We start from the raw sequence: 21,318 nt of genomic DNA on the forward strand, positions 1-21,318 counted from the left end.
CTTTTTTTTTGAGTTGGGGATTTTTTGATTCTCTTTAAGCCATCTTAATGTCTAGAATTCAAGCATTATTTTAAAAGTTTCATGTCTAGTTTTCACTTCAGAATTTAAAGAGGCTGCACAATGGTGTAGTGGTTGGCTCTTTCCCTCAAAGTGAGATGGTTTGGGTTCAAATCCCAGCTGGATTCTTTCAGTGTGGAGTTTGCATATCCGTCTTGTTCATGTGTGGCTTCTCTGGTTTCCTCCCACAGTCCAAAAAAATGCTTCATAGGTTCATTTATGATTTTAAATTCAGTTTGACTATGTGTGGTTGTGTGTCTCTGTGATGGACTGGAGAACTGGAGAACAGAAGCTGGACAGACTCTTGTGACCCCGAAAGGCAGTAAGACAGGTGTCAACATCCAGAAAAAAACAAAGAAATGTGTTTACCGTAGATGCAGGCAGCGCAGGTCATCTTTGCTAACATCATTCAGAATGTCAGTCAGTGTGTATTCCTCAACGACAAACTGCAACAGAGCACCTTTGATTAAGGTGGAGCGGTAAAAATGAAGCAGTTCAGACTTCAGAACGTCCAGAACCTTCTCTATAGTGCTTGGATCCGCTCCCTGCTCTTTCAGCCAGTCAGTCAGCCGTTTGTCTGGCTCATGGTCTGCTGGGGTGTGATGGATGGAGGGGGGGGCAATGTCTGAAACAAGCAACGTCTGCATTAAAAAAGGTATGATGTGCATTAGCAACAAACAAAACTGTCACCATGTTTAAAGAACATCAAACATCATTTTGAATGATGAATGCCATCAAAGTGCTTCTAGTGTGAAAGAATAGGCTTTAGTTCGTTTTTATTATTTTATGGTTATAATTCCATTTCAGTACCATGTCATTCTGACAACTGAATTTTGTGCTTATGGCTGAGTTTACATCATTCATGTTTTGTCAGGGAAAAAAAAACTACAAAAATTTAAATACAAGTAAAGAACATTGAAAACAGGACAAAAATATCTTAGATCCAAGAGCAGCATGGTTCTCAGTAATAGATCTAAGTAATGTGTTTTTCTCAGTCCCCTTACACCCAGACAGTCAATGTTGGTTTGCATTCACCCTTGAAGGAAAGAACTACACTTATACAAGACTTCCTTGGGGCTACGCAGAAAGCCCTAGAGCTTTTCTGATGCCATTGCAAACTGTTTAGCAGGACTTGAGGCACCTATAAAAAGGCAAATCATAACTTGTGTAGATGACATTTTCATAGCATCAACCTCTCAGGAGTTTTGTAAAATAGACAACATGGCTTTATTAACTTATTTGGCAGAGACTGGAAACAAAGTAAACAAAAAAAATGACAGCAATTATAACAAGTTAAATATTTGGGCCACGCTTTAACATCACAGGGTATAAAAGTAAATGAGGACAGAAAAGGGGTCATTTTGTCAGCCCCACAACCATTAACAAAAAAAAAAAATGATGTCGTTTTTTGGGGTTATGGATCCCAAACTATGCTGAAATAGCCTAACCCTAACCCCACTGCAAGACATGATTTATGTAGAAACTTTTATGAAGAATTCAATGGACAGAACAAGGTGTAAAAGCATGTTGGGAATCAAAGCAAGCATTAGCCAGAACAACAGACTTAGCTCTTCCAGACTACAGCAAACCTTTCAGTCAAACTGTAGAGATGGATTCATGACATCTGCTTTGTTGCAAAAAATATGGAGATAAACAGAGATCTCTGGCTTTTTATTCCTAGAAGTTAGATCCTGTAGCAAAAGCAACATCCCCTAGTGTTCAAGCGGTAATGGCAGCAGCAATGGCAGTGGAAAGCTCACACCAAGTGGTGCTTTTCCACAAGCTTACTCTGTATGTGCCACATGCAGTTTCAGTTTACCTATTGCAAACTAAAAGGACATTTTTATCACCAGCCAGACACTTATGTTTAGCCAGATTCAGATTCAGTTTCAAAGCCCACAGAACAGCAAACGATAAGCTAACAAAGTGGCATCACACATCAGGAGTGGTTCCAGAATGAATATTTGAGATGTATAGAATTTTTTGCTCTTGTTCAGACTACAAGACACATCAGGATTATTTTTACTTTTTGTTCCAAAAAACTTAAAAAAAGAAGTTTAAACTTCAAGCTATTTTAACTATTGTTTTCATACTTGCAAAAGGAAAAAACTAACAGTTTTTTTTCCTTACAATGGATCTAAAAATAACTACAGACTACTTAGAGTTAAATTACTTAAGTTTGTTAAACGTAACAAAAAACCCTCAGTGGTCTGAACAGCTGAATTCAAACCCAACCAAAACATCGTTTTGTTTCGTCCAGCTTTTCCTTTTTGTCTGTTACTTTGTTTTAATTTGATTGCTTTGAATGTTCGTCTGTGGTTACCATTCCCTCTTTTTTATTAAATAAATGGAAAGTATTTTGTGATATCTGTAGAAAGTGTCCTTTAAAACAAAGTTCCTCTGAAATGTCAAAGATACTTAAAGAGCTCATTACTAGGTGGTCTGTGTCTGAGTCGGATCAACTCCAGGTCGTGAGTCCTCTGCTGCAGTGTGGTCTTCAGGACCTGCTGGTACTCCCGCTCCTTTTGCAGCAGCTCCTCCAGGAGTCTGCAAAAACACGACACGGCCGTTATCTGCCTAACAGGTTTACTCAGCAAATACAAGATTCAGCTGAGAATGAGCCGCAGTCTACTGAACCTGTTAGTTAAACCAAAGAAATTAAAACATGTACTTTATGACATGAATTTAGAAACTCTGTTTTCTGCTAAATAAATATATAAAGCAAAAAGGGGAAAATCCCTTTTGCAAAAACTTTTACATGTTTACTAAAATCCATGTCTGGAGTTCTGAGACCAAAATAATATCCCTCCTGCAGGTAGACCTGCTTATGTGCAACCTTTTTTGTATTTTACATCCAAAAATGTTCCTGTTCTATATTTCTGCATAAACGAAGAACGTGCTCCCAATGTCTTTGGACTTTGGGAATTGGACAAATATTCAATATGTCAAACAATCAATGAATCCCTTCAGACTGCAGTCTAAACTCAAATGAACCACATTCAGAAAATATCCAGCTCTCTGTCCTCGGCCTGGATTACAGGTACTCTGTTACCCTGTTATCTGATCTTTCCCTAAAACAAACACATACACATCACTTCCACTTGTAATGCAGTCAGGGACACAGTCAAGTGGAAATAAACATGAAAGAATGTAGAAAGAACAATTTCAACATGTCAGAAATGTATGAGGGACCAGCATGGAAGACAGATCAGCAGTTAGATAGAGGAAGAACAAAAGAAATATCCAATCTGAAGGAATGATGCTATGCAACAGCTGATTATCAGGAGAACAGCTAAAGTCGTGGTTCATGGGTCCAACCTCAGAACAAAAAATACTTGTTCAATGCAAAAGAGATCAACAGTGTAAATGTTTCTCAGCAGCTTGGAAAGATCTTTGCAGTGTTTCTGCTGGTCTCTGGGTTTAAACAGGATCCACCTGTACATGGGGATCTTACATTGCCAGCAATGTGAATGCATACACACTAAAGCACTACATGGAGGAAAGGCAGGGCTGTGTATTTTCTAATTTAAAAACTGACAAACAGCACAAATGTAAAGAAGCCTTTTTAGAGAAAAAAGTTGAGCAGACACATCTGTCCTAGCTGGGTTATGTCTTTGTCCCTTTTCTGTTCGGCTCTGGTTTGGGACTCAACAAACAGAAATTCTGTGTGCATTGATGTTAAACCTCCACTCTCAAAGTGCGATGTTGAAAAAAAGAAAAAAGCTTTTAAGGTTTTCTGAGCTAGTTCTGGGTTTGTGCTTCTCTGCTGCTGTTCTCTAGGAGAGCCACGGCTGTCGTCGTTTTCTACTGCATATGAATACTCTGCAGCCCCGTTACACATGGAGAGGGCCATGACCGCAGGCTTTCCCTTCATGACGTTACACCTACTCCAATCACACTATCCGAGTTGTGCACATCCGTGTTTCCAGGTAAAATGTGGCGGCTGCCTGTACCTGCTGGTCTCCTGTTTCAGTCGACCCAGCTGGGTTCCCAGCTGGTTTTGAGATCGATGATGCTCCTGGGAATGAGCGATGTTTAAAGGGACGGTGATAGAGTGAACGGGTTCAACCGTAACCACCGGGTCATCAGAGTTTGAGGTTAAAACAGGACAAAAGTCTGACTCCTCCTCGTCCACCTCATCTTCCTTCTCTGCCCCCTCACACTCTGAGGCTGGCCCAAAGTGGGTCTGCAGTTCTGTGTGTCAAAGTTGACTGTTAGCTTCGTCTCCCTCAGAACCGGGCTTGAAGCCTAGACACCACACACCTGGTATCAGGATGGTGATGGCAGCCTGCACAGCTCGACGGATGATGTTGTCCATGGCAAACATCCAGTGAGGTTTAATGTGATGATTCCGTAGAACCTTGTTAACCTGGCAAATAATCACAGATTTTAAACGGTTGTTACATTTTTGAAAGGGCTTCAAATTTCCTCAGGAAATAAACCATATCTAAAAGCACGTTTAGAATTTGAAATGTTAGCATGAAAGTCTGACCGAGTCCTGGAAGCCAAACAGGACCAGCTGGATCTGGTTGATGGAGGTCGAGTCAAAGTCCAGGTCCAGCTTGAGTTTGGAGATGGTGGCTGCCATGACACGTCTCTCAGGAGAGTGGATGAAGTCCCGAAGGATGCAGATGATCTGCTTGATGTGGTCGGCAGAGAGCTGCAGCTCCTCACTGCCCTAGTTACACAAATGTTCAGATTTATTAGCTGCCGCTGGACTAATGACTGATAGTTCTGGATGTGGACAGTAGTTTTGTAGTTTAGGAACTTTCTCAGCCAAACACCGATAACTACAGTGGTGGACAAAATAGTTGGTACCCCTCAGTTAAAGACAGAAAGTCCACAATGTTCACTGAAATGACTTGAAACGTTCAAAAGTAACAATAAATTACAATATATTGAAAATTAAATAATCAAAATCAGCCATTACTTTTGAGTTGTTGATTAACAGAAATATTTAAAAATCAAACTAATGAAATAGGGCTGGACAAAAATGATGGTTCCTCCATAAAGAGAGAGAACTAATTGTCCAGGGGGTCATGATGAACTCAGGTTTGTCCTTTAATTGACATCACAGCTGCTTTCAAACCCAGAATCAGTCAGTCTGCCTATTTAAAGGGAGACAAATCGTCACGTTGCTGTTTGTTGAAAAAGGTGTGAACCATGAACATGGACAACAGAAAGCCAAGGAGAGACTTGTCCCAGGACATTAGAAACAAAATTATAGACTAACATGGTAAAGGTAAAGGCTATAAAACCATCTCTAAGCAGCTTGAAGTTCCTCTGACCACAGTGGCACATATTATTCAGAAGTTTAAGACCCACGGGACAGTAGCCAACTTCCCTGGACGAAGAGGAAGCGGAACATTGATGCCAAATTGAGGAGACGGATAGTTGGAACTGTATCCAAAGAGCCCAGAACAACCTCCAAAGACATTAAAGGTGAACTCCTAGATCAAGGTACATCAGTGTCAGATCCCACCATCCGTCATTGTTTGAGCCAGAGTGGACTTCATGGGAGACGACCAAGGAGGACACCACTGTTGAAAGGAAATCAGAAAAAAACCAGACTGGAATTTGCAATAATGCATATTGACAAGCCAGAAATCTTCTAGGAAAATGTCCTTTGGACAGATAAGACAAAACTGGAGCTTTTTGGTAAGGCACATCAGCTCTATGTTGGTAGACTCAAAAATGAAGCATCCAACCAAAAGAACACTGTCCCTACTGTGAAACATGGAGGAGGCTCAGTTTTGGGGTTGTCCAACAGGACAACAATCCAAAACACACAGCCAAAAACCTCCAAGAATGGCTAAAAGAAAAGCGTTGGACTATTCTGAAGTGGCCTTCTATGAGCCCAGATCTGAATCCCATTGAACATCAGTGGAAGGAGCTGAAACATGCCATTTGGAGAAGACACCCGTCAAACCTGAGACAACTGGAGCAGTTTGCTCATGAGGAGGGGGCCAAAATACCTGTGGACAGGTGCAGAGGGCTCATTGACAAACACAGAAACCGTTACATTGCAGTGATTGCCTCAAAAGGTTGTGCAACAAAATATTAAGTTATGGGAACCATCATTTTTGTCCAGCCCTATTTCATTAGTTTGTTTTTTTAATAATTCTGTTAATCAACAACTCAAAAGTAATGGCTGATTTTGATTATTTAATGTTCAATACATTTTAATTTATCGTTACTTTTGAACGTTTCAAGTCATTTCAGTGAACATTGTGGACTTTCTTTAACTGAGGGGGACCAACAATTTTGTCCACCACTGTATCTGCAATATTCCTAATTTTAAAGCCTTGGTGCCACCTATTGGACCAAAGACTACAGTCATTGGTTCCAAAAGGACAAAGAACTTTCACATCTGTCTATTTCATGTGTATAGAATGGAGACATCGAACAAAAGGAATGTGAGAATGTGGACGTTTACGAGTGATGTTTACTGGGATAAAGGATGTAGATATAGAAGAAATGTCTGTACTAGGTCGAACCGTCAGCTGGAAGGAGCAGTGCAGGAGTGAAGGTGAGTTCTATGTTCATCCTGAGGAGATGAGAACCTGTATGGTTTCTGGTTTAAAAAGGTTTGGTGGGGGTAACTTTTAAACCAGATATGGAGCTGATGGGTTCAAAAGAGTTTTTTGTCTCTGTAACGGGGTGGTCCAGATATGACGCGTTGTAAGTTTAACTGTTGGATGTGATGAATGAGTTGTATGATTTTCCCTGAAATAGTGAAAAAGGTCTCTTAAAAAATCTTTTGCATGACGTTCATAATAAAATATTTATTTGTGTTTCTTATGACATACATAAACTTATCAAACATTGACAGCACATTTATAATAAGACAATTTAAATCTACCTGCATAACCATAATAAATGCTGCAAACAAACTAATATTTTTACATTTTTTTAATCACATTTTTACCTAGTGTTTTATAACACAGAAACATTTTAAACTATTTGTTCGCAAAATTCTACACAAAATGCGTAACTGAAAAAGCCATAATTTGCAACATTATTGAAGCAGTCATTGCAGTCAAGTTTGTGACACTTTTTTCTCTTTTAGGTCATAATTTCTTAAGTTAAAGTCACTTAACAATATTGACAGATGTCAGATGTTGAACTCCTAAAAGGTTTTAGAACTTAAAAAGATCTCATTCCAGAGACTGCATTTCATATTAGAACCAGAAGAGGGAGCCCTAAGCCAGCTTCTCATCAGCTGGTCTCATGAAGCTGGGATGGAGTTTTATGTTTGATTCCATGTTTGTTACTACACCATGAAGGAGAAGGTTTTGAGTTTTTTTGACCAACAGAAGCTTTTACTTTGAAAGAACCTAATATCGAGATTCAGTTATAAACACACACACACATCCCCACACACTGACCTGGATGTGATTTTCTCTGAGATTAGAAATGACCTTTTCTTGGTCCTCATTGAGAACCTTGTAAAGGATGGCCCGTCTCTCACTGTCCTTTTTCAGCAGGAACAGACCGCCGTCCCTGTCATCAGGAGAGGGCGGGGCACTGCAATCCTCTGACACAGAGGTCTCCGATGGAACGCTGGAACACATGCAGACACTGTGACTCCTGAGGAAAACCCATGTAGTAATATTTACCACTCTGCATTTATGTACAGATGAAAGTCTCTCCTGGATACTACACGTCTCCAGGGAAGTGTGCGGGAGGTCGAGTCAACATGTTGGTACGTGCACAGATTGCTGCACGCACGTGTATTTCTGCACGCACAGCAGTGAGTGCTGACAGCAGAAGATCATAAAGTGATCAAAGCTCATTATATCAGCCGTGTAAAAGGCAGTGGGGGACAAAAAGCCACCTGCTGGCTAATGCAAACACTCCACAGATGCAGCTGGAACTGCATGTGAGGCATCTTGACCTGGACTCACCTCAGGTAATTAGAGCTGCTGGATTTGAGACTGTTCTCTGATCCGGAGCTTCTCTTCTTGTCAAAGAAAATGTCTTGTTTGGAGTCGCAGTCTGGGCTGACAGAGCCGTGTTCGCTGCTGCTGCTGCCGGCTGCTTCGCCCTGCAGCTGCACCGGCACAGACGAATTATGGATGTAGTCTGGAAGCACCCGCAGATGAAACATAGTTTTAGGCAGTCACACTGATTTCTTACTGATTTGTAACTACATTATATTGGGAAATAAATTTAGGAAACCAATAGTAGTCACTAATGTTCAAATGTTTCAGAAAAACTGTTCATTTTACTTTTTAACATCTCAACTCATTTTCCTGTTTTTCTGCATTTGTCCTCTTCTGGTTTAAAGAAACCTACAGTCAGGAGCATAAATATTTGGACAGAGACACATTCTTTCTAATTTAGTTCTGTACATTACCACAGTGAATTTGAAATAAAACAACTCCGATGCCATTGAAGTGCAGACTTTCAGCTTTTATTCCATGGGTTGAACAAAAAGATTGCAGAAAAATGTGAAAAACTAAAGCATTTTTAAACACAATCCCTTCATTTCATGGGCTCCTAAGTAATTGGACAATTGAAATAACTGAAAACCAAGTGGTAATTCCTAATATTTGGTTGAAAAGCCTTTCTGTTGGCAATGACAGCCTGAAGTCTTGAACTCATGGACATCACCAGATGCTGGTTTTCTCCTTCTGAATGCTCTGCCAGGCCTTTACTGCAGCGGCAAACAGTTGCTGTTTGTTTGTGGGCCTTTCTGTCTGAAGTTTAGTCTTCAACAAGTGAAATGCTGCTCAGTTGGGTTAAGATCAGGTGACTGGCTTGGCCATTCAAGAATATTCCACTTCTTTGCTTTAATAAACTCCTGAGTTGCTTTGGCTGGATGTTTTGGGTCGTTGTCCATCAGGATTATGAATCGCCGTCCAATCAGTTTGGCTGCATTCACCTGGATCTGCGCAGACAGGGCTGCATTCACCTGGATCTGCGCAGACAGGGCTGCATTCACCTGGATCTGCGCAGACAGGGCTGCATTCACCTGGATCTGCCCAGACAGGGCTGCATTCACCTGGATCTGCGCAGACAGGGCTGCATTCACCTGGATCTGCGCAGACAGTATGTCTCTAAACACCTCAGAATTCATTGGGCTGCCTCTGTCCTGTGTCACGTCATCAATAAACACTAGTGTCCCAGTGCCACTAGCAGCCATGCACGCCCACACCATCACACTGATTACTCCAATTACTTACCATGAAATGAAGGGATTGTGTTTAAAAAATGCTTTAGTTTTTCACATTTTTCTGCAATCTTTTTGTTCAACCCATGGAATAAAAGCTGAAAGTCTGCACTTCAATGGCATCGGAGTTGTTTTATTTCAAATTCACTGTGGTAATGTACTGAAACTAAAGTAGAAAGAATGTGTCTCTGTCCAAATATTTATGGTCCTGACTGTATGTAACCTGTTTGAAGTATCTACCTAAAATTACTTTCATGTTTGGTAACACCTCTTAAAAGAAAAGGTCATGGGACAGAGATTTCTGGAGGGTATCCCACCAATAAGCATCTCCATGTTTGTTTGTTTTTTGCACCAGTAAATGTGTCTCATTTCTATAAATAAAATCCTCAGTTTATTTTGTGTCTTCACTCAGACCTCATTGAGAGTCTTTGATGGAGTCTGGTTCCACTGCAGGTCTCTCCACACTTACCCAAAAACACACATTTGACAAAACCAGCACAGAATATAGAAACCACATTTTGTTCACCTGATGACTTGAAGGCGATCTTACTCTTCTTGCCTTTGGCGTTGTGTCTGATAAAAGGATCTTTGAGCAAATCTGTGGTGATGGGCCTCTTGTTAGGATCTGGCTCAAAACAGCGAAGAATGAAAGACTTTGCTTCCAAGGACAAAGACTCTGGGATTTCCGGATGGATCTTAAACATGCCAACCTTCAACAAACAACCAGAGTGTAGCTTACAGTAGTTTTGTTAACAGCTCTGTAGAAACATTCACTCTGCGTCTACCTTAAACATAGCAGCCTGTGGTTCCCCGAGCTCATGGAAAGGAGGTTTCCCAGTAGCCATTTCAATAATGGTACAGCCAAGAGACCAGATGTCAGCTGGGGCTCCGTAGCCCCGAGGGCCCTTGTCAATTATTTCAGGAGCCATGTACTGCAAAGTACCTTCAAGTACAGAACAAACAGCCACAAACTATAAAATGAAACCAAAATTCAGGTCTAAACAACAAATAATAATAATAATAATAGAGGAGAGATTCGATATAGTTGCTTCTTCCTACTTCCTTGTACATATTTTTGATTATTTAAAGTATTTTTTACCTTTTTATGAACAACTCCAGGGCTGCTGCAATTTCATTGTATAAATATGTACAATGACAATAAAGAATTCTGATTCTAAATTTTTCAAGTAATTAATCAAACTCAATCTAACAACCATCATATTTAATGGATTCAATGTGTCATATGTGTGCTGTATGCATAAACACAAATACATAATAAAAAATAGCCTAACCCTTTTGTTTTCTAATCAATGTATGCATTCATATCTTTTTAGGATTTGATTTGATTTGATTTATTTCAAGAAACTGACATAAAAAGACAAATGAAAGTGATATTTACACACAGATATATCAAACCTAAAATGATTAGTCATTTATTAACTGGCAAGTAAATCATTAAAAGTAAAAAACAAACATAAATCTACATGTAATTGATGCCATTGCTCTTAATCATGATAGATAGAATCCATGAAATTAAAAGTTTGTCCAAAACAGTTTAATTTAATGCTTAAAAAGGAGTGGGAGGAAACAAAAACATAGATGCACCTCTTATCCATTTCACTTACTTTTTGACATATACACCATATTCTGGCTTTTAACTTCAAATTAAAGGCCTAAGATTACTCCAGAAATACCTTTCATCATTTTATACATTTTATTTTCATTGTGTTTTTCTTTTATTTTCATTGTTTGAAATAACCAACAAACGGAATCAAAATAATCACTATAAATTCATTATAAAAGTAATACTCAACATGCAAAGACTGAACTGACACAGCAAACAGCTCAGGAACCAAACCTTCACTTCATCACCTCCCCATAAATCTAGAGTGCACTATAAAGACTGAGTCAGAGTTAAGTGAGGGCAAACAGCAGGGCAGAAACAGAAAAGCAGACACCTGATAATAATAGGTAAACACTCTTCTGCCTCTGCTTAATTAGTTAATCTAATCACACACCTCTGTGGTCACAGGAGAAGGCCAGATGGCCAATGAATGTGTATGTCCGTCTGCTCTTGTTGGTGTGAGTGTTTCCATAGACGCCGATTGGACATCTTGACATTTTGAGGGTCATTTGATATTAACACTCATAGCCTCAGACTGCTGTGATTCAATGACTTCATGAATGCAGCCCAGGCTGGATTACGGTCTGTGGAATTGCCAGAAACTGTGTTCCCTTCAAGGCCTGAAAGTCTGTCTGAAAACGTTTACGTTTCTTTTTTAGGACATTTGGAAATTCATTCAAAACTTGAAATGTTTCCAATTATTTGTTGTGTGTGTTAAGCAAACACTTCCATTTGTAAACATTAACACATGTATTCTACATACATGTATCACATACATGGTTAAAACTTGTTAAAAATGAATTAAACACACTTATCAGTTGAGATGCAACTAAAATCCCATTGAAAGGGTTTAACGTTACCTGTGAAAGTTTCCGTGCAGGGGTTCACTCCAGCAAGACGTTTGGAGGTTCCAAAGTCAGAGATCTTTAAGACGCCGCTATAGGTGTTCACCAAAACATTATCACCCTAGAGATGCAGGAATATGAAAGTCAGCTTTTGTAGTCTAAAACATGAGACTTATTTCATTAAAAGACTTTTAAACGTGACCTGTATGCAGCTTGGTCTTTTTTATTGTTAGTATTGGAGAGCCACAGGCTCATTTAGTTTAACACATTTATTCTCATTTTCTTTCTTGAAGTTCCTTTATTTCAATTAATAAAATGATGTGCTTTTGATTTTCTTTGGCTCATTTTTCGACAATTTTGAGATAGTTTACAAGATAATTAACAGTATTGGGATGGCAGTGGCTCAGGTGGTTGAGCCAGTGCGGCTACGGTGAAAGGGTTGGTGGTTCAATCCCTGTCTTCCCCAGTCAACCGATGTTTGACAATATCAAACAAACAAAAGAAGAAAATTCATCTTCTGTTCTCGCTCATTCCTCTGTAGAAGGCAGGGTCCACCCTGGACAGGTCCATAGTACAGTGTAGGTCCTTCTCTACATTAAAAATCACGCACACACACAATTTCTGCTGCCACATTCAAATGGTAGGGTCAGAATTTGTAGTCAACAACATGAAAGCATGTATCCATCCTGCCTTGTATTATGTAACGGTTCAGGCTGGTGGTGGTGGTGTCATGGTATGGGGGATATTTTCTTGACACACTTTGGGCCCCTCATTTCTTAATGAGCAGGGTTCCAGCGCCACAGCCTACCTGAGTTTTGTTCCTGACCATGTCCATCCATTTCTGACCACAGTGCATCATCTTCTGATGCTACTTCCAGCAGGATATAAAGCTAATTTTACAATTTATTAGTTAAATTAAACCCACAGAAGGTACAGGATTACACAAATAAATCTCTCAAATACAGTTTTGTTATATTCATTTTTTAATTTTGTTTGTTTTAATTTAGATGAAAAAAATTTTGTTTTTATTTTTAAACTTTAGAATGTTAAATATTTATACACAAGATCCTCTCAGATGAATGTTCTGGTTAACATGACACTGTACAAAGCTGCTCTTTTTGTTATTTACTGGAACTGCTGGACCTTAATGTCTCTGTGGACGATCTGGTTCTCGTGAAGGTACCGCAGGCCCTCCAGGATCTGTCTGGTGTAAAAGATGATTGTGGCCTCCTTCAATGGGCCCCATTTTGAACGCAGCAGTGCAGACAGGCTTCCTGAAGAAAGGAAACAAGCAGTGTCCAAACCCTATTATGGAATGGGAAGATGACAAAGCAGAGAAACCGCCAGCAGAAGACAATCTTAGATCTCTGAAAGAGTGATGAGTCCTTTACCACTTTTGACAATGAAGTCAATGAACTGTTCACTTTCTGTCTCTTTAGCCAAGAATTCAAACCAAACTAATAGAGTTACGGTAAAAAAACTGTTTGTTGTTTTTAAACGCACCTCCAGGCACTTGTTCCATAAAGATTTTGATGAACCCGTTCTCAGAAATAGAACCCAAATATTGAACGATGTTCCTGTGCTTCAGGTACTTATGGAGAGCGATTTCTTCATGAAGTGGCTGTGAATACCTGAATCCCAGACAAACACACCAAAAGACAAACTTTTTAACAACATGAAACCTTACTGACAACTTCAGAAATGCAACAATAACCATATCAAGCTGCTGATTTAAAAAAAAAAAACAATAAATTTTTATTTGATAGCTTTTTGTAATCTGCACAACTTCAACTGAAAAAGATCTTTTTCCCGATATTCATTTTTACCGTTATTTTACAGTTTACTGTTAATTAAAAATGCTCACTTCATTCAACATATTAAAGTTCTTAGCTGAATTGATGCAATCAGCTTAAAAAGACAATTTCTGTGAGAACGTTTGATTTAGGTCTAGAATGAAAAATGAAAGTTTTATGAATCCAATTAAAAACTTAATGATTTTGGTTCCGTTTATTTTTATTCTATTTTTTTAGGTCCATCAGACCTCCGTTTTATACACAAATCAACAGAGATCTTTGCGGGTTCCTGGACCAACCTGCTGTCTCTTTCCGGAATCTCTTTGATGGCGATCCGGACCTGGTTGCTCAGGTCCCGCCCCGCGTAAACCACTCCATAGGTACCCCTCCCCAGCACCACCCTGTCCCCTGTCTCATTAGTGTCATATTCGTACTGTGGAAAAACAGAAGTTCATGCAAAAGACATGAAGTTTTGACTATGCATGAAAAAACACCCATGCCATGCGGACCTCCAGTGTATCTCCGTCCCCCTCCCCCTCCAGCTCCACAGCATTCCCGGTACTGTCAGAAATCATCTCTTTCACTTTAGAGCAGAACCTGGAGCACACAAAAACAAATGCAGCTATGCTGTTTTTATGAAGAAATACAAACATCTGAAGAAATGGTCCTCACCGACCACACTGTTCCTCGGTGGAGAAGTAGATCTGGAAGTCATCAGAGTTGTCATGAACGTAGAGGAAGCAGCAGCGCTCATCAAACTTACTGATGCTGCAGGGGGAGGAAATGACAATCCTATGAGGAATCTTTTATGGAATCATTTATTCATCAGTTCAGTTTGACTTAAATTAGGATTCCTGATGCAGTTCCAGGTGAAAAAGCTGATCTAAGCATGAAGTTACCTTGGAAAGATATGTGTAAAATATTCATGAAGCTACAGAAAATTTGGATGTCCACCACAACCTGGAGCGACAGTTTTAAATAAAATGGAGTGGGGCGTGTCGACTGGAGCTACGATTGATGGTGAGAACGCTTCTCCTGCTTTTTATTCTACTTATCAACTGAATTCTTTCCAGACCTGATGCCTTTGATGGAGTTTGGAGTGAAGTTCCACTCGTGGATTCCCTTCTGAATCAAAGAAAAGGAAAGTTCATTAGTGGACCAAAGTGTCATCTGGAGCAGCGGGTTATGGAGAGAAGAATCAAAAACTTTGGTATACGTGTCATCAATGCTGTCAGATAGAGTCATGGTTTTCCAGCCCACAAGTCATGTAAAAAGGGTTAGTCAGTTAATCAGAGGTTAATTATCCATAATTAGCAGTAATAAATCATCCATTTTTTATTACTTTAAGGTTATATTAAAAGCATTTGTACATCTCATGATCGTGAGGAGCTGCATCACCTGACCGCATGTCCCTGGTTAAAACCTATTTGAACTAAAAATCGCTGAATAGACCCCAAACTCACCCAAATTATGTCCACCCACCAAAAGACCGGCAAAATTAGAACCAAAACCACTCAACTGTGCGGGAATTTGCTCAATCTGGCCACACTGCATGCTATACATTAGGATAAATCTTTTTACTTAACTTGATTCCAACAATAAATTACATAAAATAAAATCCTATAAGCTGTCTTTAACACAATTTAAAAAGATTCTATTCAGAAATTTTTTTATGTAAAATATTCCAAATTTGCTAAAACTTTAAATATTTTGTACATCTTAGAAGCAATCACAAGAAATCTTTTCATCACAAACCTGTTCCCACTTACCTATATCAGAAATTGGAAGAAAAATAGTAGCACTTTGTGAGAAATCAGTCCTCATGAAACCATTACTGATGGAAAAACCATATTCTAACTGGTAGACTGGATCCAACTGTTGCAGTATTCACACAAAGTCAGGAAGATTGATAAGCCCAGGTCAAATTTCTACCAAATTTGCGAATCCTTTGTTTGGGAACATCCTTAATGTGGAAAAAAATAGCTTTAGATCTACGGATCCGCAAAGAGACCTGATCTGTGAGAACCATGACCCTCCTGATAAACTCAAACTGTTGAAGAATATTTGTAGGAAAACTCTAAAACTGCAGAGACATGTAGCATTCTCCTTTAGTTTCCAATCAGTCTTAATATAGTTTCACAGTTCACCAACTCCACACTTTGAGTACATTATGAGAAAAGCTTAAACAATATGTCAGAGACTTTCTTAGGAAGTCTTCGTATACATCCATTATTTACATCCGTGTTTGTCATTAAGGTTACATAGTAGCCGTCTTTGGGTGAAGGCAGAGTACACCCTGCCAGGATGTCCTTAATTAAAACCTCCAATCGACTTATGAAACTGGTTTTTGTGTCTGTGCTCTCTCTGTGTTAACTTTATGTACAGCTTCAAAGAGGGCTGAAGAAAAGAATACAGCTGGGATCCCAACCATCAGGCTGCAGTGGCAGCCACTACTCCACTGAGTGTTTGAAAAACCTTGTAAACTTCCCAAAAATTCAGAAAAACGTTCTCATCTCTACAAGTTTTACAGATGATGTGAATTTTGTCCGAACGTTCTTACCGTCTCAGCAGGAGAAACATGCCAGATGGAGACATTCATCTCTTCTGCTTCATTGTTAATTGAAACGTAAGACGGCTGGTAAACTTTTGTGGGCTCCAGAATCAACACCTGTTAGAGGCAAAAACAGATAAGCAATGGCAGCATGTGCGGTGAAACATGGAGGAAAGCGTGTCTGATTAAGTGCTCCTTTACCGGAAAGCGCAGTCTGTTGGTGGTTCCTTGTGTGGCCTCAACTATGATGTCCATCCAGAAATCCAGTCGCTCTCGCTGAGGAGAATGTTCCATCGACTGCTTCTTGTACCTCTGGATTAACTGCAGGTTCTGAACCACAGAACGCAAATACCTGAAGAAGGTTAATACAAAACTTCATTATGAGGCCCAAGTCATGGCCTTAAAAATGAAACTACAAAAAAACATTTTTCAGCAAAGAAAAGGCTTTGTTGGAATAAAACTGGTGTTGAAATGAAGATTAAATATTTTGTAGCAAGTCAGAGAAAAAGTTGCTGTTTAAAAACTAGTTTTCTCATTTGAAAAGAGCAAGTTGATACAACAGGTTGTGAATGAGAATCCTTAGAAAGACATCTTCACACAACTTTAACCTTTTTGTTCGGTCATGAATGGATCCATAATGGTTGTGTAAATCACAACAGACATTTGTTACATTTTTTCTCACCCTGAACTTGAACGTTTTGACTCCTATGTCACTACGGTAAAAGAGACAAAAAGCTGGCACGCTTATTACATGTTTTAAAGACAAATAGTTGGAAAAGCAAAAAAATCAATCTTTATAAAGAAAAAGTAAAGATCCTTCAAATCAGTATAAATGAACATCACAGACACAAAGATGAGGGTTTTACCATAGAGGTGGCTTCAGCTTGAAGAGCTTCTCAGCAGCCTGAGTGGCTTTGGGGATGTCGCTGGCCAGCATGCTAACTGTGAAGAACTGCCCTACATCCCAGTAGTTGTTCATTTTCTCCAGAGAACCTTTGCGGCCCAGCAGGCTGTTCAACCTGACGCCTAAAAGAACATACACGTCTGTTTTGAAACACCTGGCCTTTGATTTTTTTGAGTGGTCCATATACATTACAAAAAGATGTGATAAGTGAGGATACCTATTTTTCTCAGTTCCATTGAGTTCTCAAATTGTTGTCCTGCAACTATGAGCAGAACAGCCAGGTTGATGCCAGAATAGAGGGTGGGTTGCAGCTCAAACCCCTTCCTGTACCTGCAGAGGGAGAAGCCAACAGTTAAACAGAAGCCTGTGATCTGCGTTCCCATGCAGATGTGTGTGTGAAGGGGGGGGGGGGGGGGGCACTGCTGTCACCAGGGGTTATGGGCACTTCCCTTCTTTTGTCTCACTTTCTAAATTCCATCACATCAGAACACAGAGAATCACTGACAGACACACCTGAGCACAGGTGTTAGCTCACCTTTCCACAACTAGCATGCATCCTTGACGTGTGTTTATTTTTATGCATAAATATGTGTGTAAGCTTTAATTGTGTTGTGGACATGTTGACATAAGAGATATTAATTAACTTAATCAATGAATCCTTTTCAGTTCCTATGATCCAATCAAATCAATCATTTTGAGGCAAGTTGTTAATCGAGTCGACTTAAACTGTTACAAATATCAGTTCAAAAAGAAATGATTATTTCAACATTGGGAAATACCATTTGGATTGAGCTACTGTAAGTTTATTTTACTAAAACACAAAAACGACCAATCACAGCGGAAAACACACATGTGATATCAGTCCATCATTCCAGTCTAATGTGTGGAAACACTTTGAATTTAGCAAAGACATGTGACCTTACAGTGTGCTAGAATGTTCTAATAATGTTCCTTTTGGATTCTTTGTGTCAGAAATCAGAACTCTGTCTCCCCCTCTGGTCACCAGTGGGAACCGTCTCCAGAGTACTAATTGCACTACATCTCCCAGCAACCCCAGCGCACAGTTTTTTGGATGCCGCACACCTGACTCATTTGCAATCGCTCACAGTCTACTTAAGCATGTAAGTTGCCCCACCCACAGCAGAGGGCACACTCTGGACCTGCTCATCACAAAGGGGGTTAATATTTACAATGTCAGTGTGGTTGATGTCGCCCTCTCTGATCATTTCTGTGTATTCTTTGACCTGTCTGTTGCTCCCAAACCACCGCCTGGCCCTGCAGTTGTCCAAAGGAGACAAATAAATGAGAGCACTAGGGCACAGTTTGTAGAAATGATTAACCCTGAAAACGCCTCTGGTGCCAATGTTGATGAAATGCTGAATTCTGTTACTTCTAGCATCTTGAATGTTCTGGATGCCATTGCCCCTATGAAGGTTAAATTGAGAAAACATAGACAGAAAGCTCCCTGGAGGAACGATGATCTAGTCAGGGCACAGAAACAACAGTGCCGCAGAGCTGAGCGAAAGTGGCGCAAGTCAAAACTCCAGGTTCATTATGAAATGTATAAGGGGGAGTTGTACGCTTACAACCAGATCTTATGCAGAACAAGGGAAAGGTACTTCTCTGAAATCATTGGAAGTTGCAGCAGCAACTCTCGTGTCCTGTTCACAACAGTAAACAGATTAACTAACCCTCCAACCCAGCTACCAATGGAACTGGTTTGCACACCTAAATGTAATGAGTTTGCTGTATTTTTTAATGACAAGGTTCAGGGCATTAAAAAAGCTATCAACTCCACAACACATAACTATCGAATGGCCACCTACTCACTCTAAGCTGACTCACTTTGTACCTGTCACTGACCAAACTGTCCAAGAGACCATCACCCGTCTGAGCTCGTCTACATGCTGCCTTGATGTGCTACCCACTAGATTTCTAAAGTCTGTCCTGAACAGTGTGTTGCCATCAATTACTCAAATAGTTAACATGTCTCTTCAATCTGGAATATTTCCAGAGGCCTTAAAAACTGCAGTCATTAAACCTCTCCTGAAGAAAAGCGGTCTTGGTCCCACTGTACTGAATAATTACAGACCTATCTCTAATCTGCCATTTTTAGGAAAAGTCCTTGAAAAAGTTGTCTACCAACAGCTCACTGATTTTCTCTTATTAAACAATTCATTTGATGTTTTCCAGTCAGGTTTTAGACCCCATCATAGCACAGAAACTGCTCTTATAAAGGTAACCAATGACATCCGCCTGAACACTGATGATGGAAAAGTCTCTGTCTTAATCCTGCTAGACCTGAGCGCTGCCTTTGATACTGTTGATCATGGGATCCTTTTGCACAGACTCAAAGACTGGGTTGGCATCTCTGGATCTGCCCTAAGTTGGCTCAAGTCTTATCTGGAAGACAGGAAATATTTTGTTGAAATTGGGAGTTGTGTCTCAGACTACATGGCCTTGACTTGTGGTGTGCCCCAGGGATCGATCCTGGGACCCCTTCTGTTCAACCTCTACATGCTGCCACTAGGGCAGTTAATACGCAGTAATAACATATCTTATCACAACTATGCAGATGATACTCAGATCTATGTGTCACTGACAACAGGTGAATATGGGCCGGTGGATTCACTCAGCCACTGCCTCCAACAGATCAGTGCGTGGATGCAGAACAACTTTCTCCAGCTAAACTCAGACAAGACCGAAGTTATTATTTTTGGCCCACAGAAACAAAGAGAAATTGTCAGCAGCTACCTTCATTCTCTGTCTCTTAAACCCTCAAATCAAGTCAGAAATCTAGGGTTAATCATGGACTCTGACCTGAACTTTAACAGCCATATCAAGTCAGTAACATCAGCAGCATTTTACCATCTGAAAAACATTGCCAAAATCAAAAACATAGTGTCAAAGCCAGACCTGGAGATACTTATTCATGCATTTGTCTCCAGTAGGTTAGACTACTGTAACGGCCTGCTCACCGGCCTCTCCAAACGAGCTGTAAAACAGCTTCAGTACATCCAGAATGCTGCTGCTGGAGTCCTGACCAGAACCAGGAAGTATGATCACATTAGTCCTGTGCTCAGGTCTCTGCACTGGCTCCCTGTACCTCAAAGAATAGACTTCAAAGCAGCTCTGCTTGTGTACAAGTCTCTCCATGGCCGAGCACCAAAGTCCATCTCTGACATGTTAGTGCCATATGAACCATCTGAGGACCTCAGGGGCCGGCCTCCTGTTGATTCCCAGAGTCAGAACTAAACAAGGGGAATCAGCGTTTCAATATTCTGCAGCTAAAATCTGGAACAGCCTCCCTGAAGTCGTAAGACAGGCGTCTTCTGTGTTCATGTTCAAATCTAGACTTAAAACGTTTCTGTTTAGCCGTGTATATGACTGAAAGGTCCTATCTTTCTTTTCTTTCCTTTCCTTCCTTTATTTTTAAATCAATTTTCAATTATTATTATTTTTTTTATTTTTTATTTTCTTTTAAAGTAAATTTTACGTTGATTATTTCTATGATGTATTGTGATTTTAATGCATTTTTCTGTTTTGTGAAGCACCTTGAATTACTTTGTGTACGAATTGTGCTATACAAATAAACTTGCCTTGCCTTGCCTTAAGCACTGCACTAAGCCTCACTCAGTGTGAAGTATTGTTTGTGTCACTCTGCCTTCTTTACAAAGCGTTGTATTCAGATCTGTTCTTCTGATTTCCTGATCCTGTTTTGTCTCTGACTCAGTTTGCCTGCCGCCTATACTGAATCTCACCTGGATCCTGACTACTCCCGTTTCTTCCCTGACGCTCCCATGCTCATTATTGACCCCTGGCTGCCTGACCTAGATTTAGCTTTGTGGACAGTTAGCTGTCCCAATGAAACCTGCTGCAATTGGAACCAGCTGTCTAACTGTTCTTGTGACCATTTGGATAGGGAGCCGGTTATTAAAAATGATCATGGACTTTGTGGTACAAGCATCAAATTTGGCATGTATGTATCTTATGATCCCCTCTTTCAGAAAAGCATGTTAGCCACGAGAAAATCTATCAGTTTAAAAAAGTATGTAATACATGTAAATAAAAATAGTGGAGGTGCTTCTCAAGTTTAAAGACAACATTTTGTGCCTGAACGGCCCATGTTCTTGAGACGAGGGCAAGTAGACATTGAATATTTTTGTTACAATTCAGTCTATGGCTGCAGTCTTTACAAATGGCCGCTATTTGGGATTTCTCTCGTGGCTAACGTGCTTTTCTGAAAGAAGGGATTCTACGGTACATTCCTGCCAAATTTGGCGCTTGTACCACAAAATGAGTCACACTGGTTGAAGTTTTGCTCTGGATCAATCTTAGGCCAATGCATCGGATCCAATCGGATTGTTTA

At 40.0% G+C, this 21,318-nt stretch overlaps 1 protein-coding gene across 8 annotated transcripts in view; it reads right to left on the minus strand.

Moving 5' to 3' along the window:
• Positions 1-21,318, minus strand: part of map3k15 (mitogen-activated protein kinase kinase kinase 15) — a 47,944-nt gene that overhangs the window by 17,816 nt on the left and 8,810 nt on the right. For 5 of the 8 annotated variants that reach the window (XM_078938708.1, XM_078938704.1, XM_078938707.1 and 2 more), the window contains 21 exons: positions 17,167-17,279; positions 16,912-17,071; positions 16,247-16,397; positions 16,055-16,162; positions 14,570-14,619; positions 14,167-14,262; positions 14,004-14,091; positions 13,794-13,927; positions 13,205-13,332; positions 12,845-12,975; positions 11,717-11,822; positions 10,018-10,175; positions 9,759-9,942; positions 7,965-8,142; positions 7,446-7,620; positions 4,550-4,735; positions 4,321-4,426; positions 4,011-4,251; positions 2,492-2,604; positions 576-682; positions 427-503 (listed from right to left, as the gene is read on the minus strand). In XM_078938708.1, the coding sequence (XP_078794834.1) occupies positions 427-503; positions 576-682; positions 2,492-2,604; positions 4,011-4,251; positions 4,321-4,426; positions 4,550-4,735; positions 7,446-7,620; positions 7,965-8,142; positions 9,759-9,942; positions 10,018-10,175; positions 11,717-11,822; positions 12,845-12,975; positions 13,205-13,332; positions 13,794-13,927; positions 14,004-14,091; positions 14,167-14,262; positions 14,570-14,619; positions 16,055-16,162; positions 16,247-16,397; positions 16,912-17,071; positions 17,167-17,279 (2,790 nt within the window). Of the gene's footprint in view, positions 1-426; positions 504-575; positions 683-2,491; positions 2,605-4,010; positions 4,252-4,320; positions 4,427-4,549; positions 4,736-7,445; positions 7,648-7,964; positions 8,143-9,758; positions 9,943-10,017; positions 10,176-11,716; positions 11,823-12,844; positions 12,976-13,204; positions 13,333-13,793; positions 13,928-14,003; positions 14,092-14,166; positions 14,263-14,569; positions 14,620-16,054; positions 16,163-16,246; positions 16,398-16,911; positions 17,072-17,166; positions 17,280-21,318 lie in introns of all 8 variants that reach the window. The other 3 variants (XM_078938706.1, XM_078938705.1, XM_078938703.1) reach the window with 1 other exon arrangement.

This window comes from Oryzias latipes, chromosome 20 (genome assembly GCF_053564925.1).
Source record: "Oryzias latipes strain Hd-rR chromosome 20, Olatipes_Hd-rR_3.1".
NCBI lineage: Eukaryota > Metazoa > Chordata > Actinopteri > Beloniformes > Adrianichthyidae > Oryzias > Oryzias latipes.